This window comes from Vigna unguiculata, unplaced genomic scaffold (assembly GCF_004118075.2).
Source record: "Vigna unguiculata cultivar IT97K-499-35 unplaced genomic scaffold, ASM411807v1 contig_691, whole genome shotgun sequence".
NCBI classification, from domain to species: Eukaryota; Viridiplantae; Streptophyta; class Magnoliopsida; order Fabales; family Fabaceae; genus Vigna; species Vigna unguiculata.
The window spans coordinates 11,351-18,613 of record NW_021011417.1 but is presented as its reverse complement, the minus strand read 5'-3'; the positions used below and the strand labels follow the sequence as shown (position 1 = coordinate 18,613).

The window sequence follows — 7,263 nt, the reverse complement described above, 5'->3', positions numbered from 1 at the left end:
ATGTATGACATAATTAATTAATAAATCATGGAACATTTCCACTTAATCTATTGGTTATAACATCATATTTTCTTTCATTAGCAAATAACATTTGTAATATGAAAAGTTCGTTAAGTTTTAGAAAATTGTTCCCTCGTACAAGATAAGATAAGGACGCGCGCTATATGAGAAAAAGAACATCTACGCTGTATGAGAAAAAGAAGATCAAGAACAAGAATAATTCACATAGTCTACTAAAATTATTTTTGAACGAAATTTGGATAATCTTTTTAAACCACGAATAGTTAGAGAAAAACAAAATCGTACGGGGCATATGATAGATACTCTGAATGAACAGAACATATGAAAGTAAAATTCTGCACTTTTTACTGCAATTAAGATGAAACGTACATTACCTAAACAAAGCAGCATGAACTAAGAAGATGCCAAAAACTAATTTAGTGTTAAAGAAAGACGACATATGGTATAACAATAACACAAAACCAAGTTCAGTAAAAAGAAAGCATGCTATAGTAATTGGTTTGATTTTGATATTGAGCAGAAATGGTTGGCAAGAGAGATTGATGAGGAAGATGACATGGTTGATAAGACGAATCACAATTAGAAAGTTCCCAAATCAATTCCTCAAACTCCAACTCACTGAGTTGATTGGTTGAATTCAGTGGCACATCTACTGCTTCATAATTCTTATCATAAAGTTCCATAAAATCTTGAAGCAGTGGTTGGCTTTGAGAGATGTTTTCCTGAGGCATGTTTGGCACAAAACTAAACCCACCCTCTTCCATGTTTCTCAACAAATAACTATTTTCATCGAAATTCTGCATCAGATTGGGTACATTCTTGTTCTTCAACAATTTAATTCCCTCATCACAGGCTTGAATTTTGGCATCCACATGAGCACAGAAGGCCCTCAATTCATCCTCTTCCATGTTCACGAAACTTGGATCCCAAGTTGGGTACTTGATGCTGCTGATTTCTTTATGAACTTTGGAAATCTCAGCTTCAATCATGTTCTTTCTGTTCTCAAAAAACTCTTGAATACCGTAAGTCTTGTGAGGTCTCCCATTCTTTAATTGAGTTTCATAGTACTTTTGAATCATCGAATGTATTTCTATAGGGTTTTGGGGCGAAGTCACTGCTTCAACATCACCATCATCATCATACACAATCAAACACTGCTCACCACCGCACCTCTTCGAAAATTCCCACATTTTCTTCATCAGTCCTCTCTTTCTTCGCGCCAAAGTTGTCTTGCGACATCTTTCACTCGAGATCTGTTTTAAGGTTACTCTTGCACGACCCATTTTCTGCAAAACAACACATACCAAAAACAATCAATACCAACCAATAAAACTCAACGGTGTAAAACACACAAGACTTCAACAATACTTTAGTTTCTTGAAACTATACCTGGCAAAAGCCAAAAGGGAGAACCAAAGGAGAAACTGAAATGGAAAAGCCTGAGGGAGAACAGTGAATAAAAAGGTTTACGTTGGTCTCTTTTTATTTCTTATTTTTGTCTCTTCTCAATCACAATCAAACATTTTCAACAAATTAAATCTGTTTCAAATATTTAATGCATAACGACAAATATAAGTTTTGTAACTACTAACTTTATATAAATTAATTGTAATTAGACCATACAAATCTTCATGGAAATATATCATTAATTATCATCCATCAATTAGTTAGCTTGAAATTAATGAATAACAACAAATTTTTATAAATTGACTCGTTGAAATCAAATTTAGATTAAAATGCTTAAGATGCCATCATTAATGCAACAAGAAAAATATTATTGTATGAATTATTAGACTTTTCTGCATTAATTATTTATATTTCTTTTAACATATCATAGCAAATCAAATAAATTCTCTATCTTTTGTCTCTTTCTCCTCATCTAAATCTTTATCTTTGTTTTTTCCGTATAGCAAAAAGGAATTTCTGTACAATACAACTAAACAACTCATAACCCGTACTCAAAAAATGAATGAATTAATTAATTGACTTTATACATATTTATATTTTAGTTTCAAGAACTAACCTTAACAAATAATAAATCAAAGTTAACAATATAATATATATTATTGTAATTATTATGAAATTTAACAATTAACTACATTATTTATTAAATAATCATTTTAAAATTTGTGATTATTTAAAAGAAGTCTATCATTTGTTAGATTTGTTAGATGTACTCTGTTCTGAATCATTCTAACTTGTTATCCGATATTGCCTCGTGTCTTCTCATGTGTGTGTGATGTGACAAGTAACTAAATGTTGCTTGAGCACTTGCGGCTGTTTTTGTTTGGTGAAAAAAGTCTTCTTGCCCTAATTATAAATAATTACTTATAGAGAAGAATGTGTTAGAAAAAAATAATGATAAAGCATAAACAATATAGAAATATGGATAAAAGAGATGATCAAGTCAGATTGTTCTTATAACAAACAATAACAATATAAAGATAATGTAAATATGTAAATGAGATAAGGATAGAGTAAGCCTGGGTTGAGGCACGCTGAGCGCTATCCTTAGAGAGAAAATGCTCCTATTGTACAAGACAATACTCAATATTATGCGCTCCTCCCCCAAGATACAACAACCCGTCAGATCGATTGAGTGCAGCGAAGGATCTCTGAATCTTATGAACACCACTATTTTTAAGAGATAATATAGAGAAGGAAAAGAAAAACACTGTTGAGAGGAAGAACTCTAGTGTTTGTTGTGTGTCTATTCCTTATGAAACTAGGTGGTATTTATAGGTGAGAAAAGGAGACACAGGAGTAAATGGCCATCAAACTGATTTAAACCAAAAATAATTTCAAATCAATGAAAAGAATAAAAACTGTTTATACAGAAATAGAATTTAACTCTGCAATTAACATTGTATTAAAACTCCAGTAACAACAATATTTTATTTTATTTTTTTTTAAATTATATTAATATTTCTAACAATAATAATAATACATATACCTCAACCTTATTATTGTCACAATTTATAGTACACCTCGCCATAGGAATGAGACATAACATTTAATCAAATCAATTGGTGTACTTTAGTCAACAAACAACTTTGTTGTTACCCATTGAACTCCATTCCATGGGATCGCCATTCATATGGAGATGGGTGTCCATTGTTGCAACTAATTTATGGGCTTTAGTCCCATTCCCCTCGACGACTCAAGTACTTGTTGACGCGTCAACCCTTTGGTAAGCGGATCCGCAATATTTCTTTCTGACCTGACAAAGTCAAGAGAAATAATACCATTAGTAATTAAGTTTCTAATAGATTTATGTCTCACTCTGAGATGCCTTCTTTTTTTATTAAAGTTTTTGCTAGAAACTTTAGATATGGCAGCTTGACTATCACAATGCATTGAAATAGGAGGTATGGGTTTATTTAACAATGGTAAATCATATAGAAATTTTTTAATAAACTCTGCCTCAGCAGTAGTAGTATCTAAAGCAATAATCTCTACTTCCATGGTAGATCGTGAAATAATAGATTGTTTAGCAGATTTCCATGATACTGCACCTCCACCCAAAGTAAAAACATAACTAGTGGTTGACTTTGTTTCATCAGAATCATAAATCCAATTTGCATCACTATATCCTTCAATAGCAGCAGGAAATTTTGTATAGTGAATTCCATAATTAATGGTTCCTTTCAAATATTTAAACACCCGTTCTAATGTAGTCCAATGAGAATGATCAGGATTATGTGTATATTTCCCTAATCTACCAACTGCATATGCAATATCAGGTCTAGAGAAATTTGTCAAATGTAATAAGGAACCAATAATTTGAGAATATTTATGAGAAGAAATGCCTTCACCTAAATTTTTCTTTCGTTCAATAGATGGGTCAAAAGGCATTAAAACAGGTTTCACATCAGAATAATTAAATTTCTTCAATAATTTCTCAACATAGTGAGACTGCATTAACATAATATCACCATCTTTTTGTAAAATCTTAATACCCAAAATAACATCTATAGGACTAAGGTCTTTCATAACAAAATTACTGGACAACATATGTTTCACATCATTTATAACATCTATGTTGGTACCAAATATTAATGTCATCTACATACAAGCATAAAATAGCATAAACACCATCATCATATTGTTTTACATACACACATTTATCACTATTATTAATATGAAAACCATATGAAATAATAACTTCATCAAATTTTTCATGCCATTGCTTTGGTGCTTGTTTTAAACCATATAAAGACTTAACAAGTTTACACACTTTATTTTCTTTCCCTGACTCAATAAAGCCCTCAGGTTGTTTCATATATATTTCCTCTTCCAAATCACCATTTAAAAATGCAGTTTTAACATCCATTTGATGATTTTGTAAATTAAAAATGCAAGCAAGAGCAATCAAAACTCTAATGGTAGTGATTTTTGAAACAAGTGAATATGTATCAAAGAAATCTACACCTTCTACTTGTTGGCAACCAATAACAACAAGTCTTGCCTTAAATTTATCTACAGACCCATGAGTCCTTAATTTTTTCCTAAAAATCCATTTACATCCAATACTTCTACAACCAGGAGGAAGATCAGTTAAAAACCAAGTTTTATTTTCTTTAAGTGAATTCATTTCATTATTAATAGCTTCTTTCCAAAAAGGAGCATCAATAGATCTCATTGCTTCACCAAAAGTTTTAGGATCATCTTCAAGCATAAAAGAATAAAAGTCAGGTCCAAAATCTTTAGCTTTTCTTTTTCTTTTACTCTTTCTTGGCTTATTTTGAATACTTTTATTACCATTTTCACTTGAAGGAAAAACAGAACTAAAACCACCACAAATAACATTACCACCAGAAGGCAAACCAAAAGTAGAAGTATCATAAATAGTTTTAGTCATTTTATTTTTTAAAGGAAAAACATTTTCAAAGAAAATTACATCTCTAGATTCCATAATAGTATTATTAGAGATTTCATTCACTTCAGAATTAATAACCAAAAATCTATAAGTGGTGCTATTCAGAGAGTAACCAATAAAAACACAATCAATTGTTTTAATTCCTAATTTTCTTTTCTTATTAGGTGGTATATTAACCTTTGCAAGACACCCCCACACTTTAAAATATTTTAGTAAAGGTTCTCTTTGCTTCCATAACTCATAAGGAGTTTTATCACAATCTTTATAAGGAATTATATTGAGAATATAACAAACTGAATATAAAGCTTCACCCCACATATTTTTTGGCAAACCAGAACTTGTAAGCATAACATTCACCATATCAAGCAAAGTTCTATTTTTTCTTCCAGCTACACCATTAGATTGAGGACTATAGGGAGGTGTTGTTTCATGAATAATACCACGAGTTTCACAAAAAGCATTCATTTCTAAAGATGTATATTCACCCCCTCTATCAGAACGAAGGATTTTAATTATTCTTTCTAATTGATTTTCTACCTCAAATTTATATATTTTGAATTTTTCAGAAAATTCATGTTTGTGGTTTATTAAATACACATAACAATATTTGGAGAAATCATCAATAAAAGTAATAAAATATCTTTTACCACCACGTGTTAAAACATCATTACTATCACATACATCACTATGTATCAATTCAAGTAGATTAGTTTTCTTTTTCATGCATGTATGGAAACCTTTTCTTGGTTGCTTTGATTGAACACATATTTCACATTTTTTTCTTCAAATCAATAGAATATTTAGGAATAAGATTAAGAGACATCATTCTTCTAATAGAATTTAAATTTATATGGCCTAGTCTAGCATGCCACATATTACAACTTTCAACATTGGTAATAGTCAATGAAGAACTATCATATATTTTATTAGAAGAAAAAGGCATAAGACTTAATTTAAACAAACCATCATAAATATATCCTTTACCAATAAAAACACCATGTTTAGTAATAACAACTCTATTGGACTCAAAAACAACTTTGTAACCTTGTTGTACTAACAAAGAAGTACTTATGAGGTTTTTTCTAATTTCAGAAACATGAAAGACTCCATTTAAAATAAGATAATTTCTAGAAGACAACTCTAATTTCACTTGACCCACTCCTAGAACATGTGCAATGCTCCCATTTCCCATACTCACGGTACATGTGCTTGTTTCCTGATATAGAGAAAATAATTTTTTATTAGCACACACATGAACATTAGCACCAGAGTCTATAAACCAATCGTTTGAGTTAAAAACATAATTTAACTCAGGGCTAGTGACATGGTACCTTTCAGATGGGAAATCAGAGGCAACACCCATAGTAATAGTATTAGCTTCAGGTTTGGAATTAAACACAGGTTGGCGACGACGCTAAATGTAAGACCCGTGAAAATTAATTAATTAAATATTTAATTAATTAATAAATGCGGGTAGAAAGCGCCTTTATGGCATTAACTATTGTTTAATGTGACGTGGAAAAGTGCTAGCTCATATGGTTGAGAGTACTTTGATTGTGTGAGAGAACTTGGGTTCGAGTCCTATGTATGCCAATTATGTGTAGTTGTTTTATTATTGATTTTAAAGATATGTATGAGTATGTGATTGGTATTGTAAACTTATGTTGATTTGTGTGTATCACCAAATAGGATTTGGTATAGTGGTTGTGCTTTGGCCTTATGAGTGGAAGGTCATGGGTTCAAACCTTGGTGGGCAAAGAATAAGCTTTATTTTTGCAGGCACCTTGAACACGTAATGGATCTTGAAGTACTATTTCCGCATCCCCCTGACCAAATCCACCGACATTAGGATTACTTGTTAATGGCTGATCAAGTTTGATAGATTCACCTTCTGAAACAAGAAGTTCTGGTCCTGGAGGTATAATATCAATCACTTCACGCTCATCTAATGCATCTACTATAGTGATTTCGTATCCCCCTTTTTCTTTTCGTATGATTTTTTTGACTATACCTGCTGCTGTAGCATTATAAACATTATTATTACTCTTGCTCCCGTCAAGATAAATCTGGCCCCTTCCCCTGTTCCCGCCTACATATATAGGATATTTTAAGAAATGAATATCTCTTTTACTAGTGAGAAGAGTTGTGAGTGTGCAAGGGCTAGACCAAGAGGGAGAGTGCGAATCAAGGATTTCCTCATCTCAATTTTTGATCACTAATTCTAGGTTAGGGGTGCTGAGATTTCGTGTACATCAATATTGCTTAGGTTTCTGCGTTTTGTTCTTAAATTGGATTTCTGTGTGGTGTGAATTGGTTTGATATGCATTGAAATTGAGAAATTGTGAATGGGTTGTGGGGTGAAA

At 31.5% G+C, this 7,263-nt stretch overlaps 1 protein-coding gene across 1 annotated transcript; it reads right to left on the bottom strand.

Annotated features, from left to right (window-relative positions):
* Window positions 1-343: 343 nt before the first annotated feature.
* On the bottom strand, window positions 344-1,519 carry LOC114172724 (agamous-like MADS-box protein AGL8 homolog). The gene is made up of 2 exons (XM_028057051.1): window positions 1,411-1,519; window positions 344-1,307 (listed from the first exon to the last, which is right to left on the bottom strand). The coding sequence occupies exon 2, from the start codon at window positions 1,302-1,304 to the stop codon at window positions 489-491; it is 816 nt and encodes a 271-aa protein (XP_027912852.1). The 5' UTR covers window positions 1,305-1,307; window positions 1,411-1,519; the 3' UTR covers window positions 344-488.
* Between the last annotated feature and the right edge of the window lie 5,744 nt (window positions 1,520-7,263).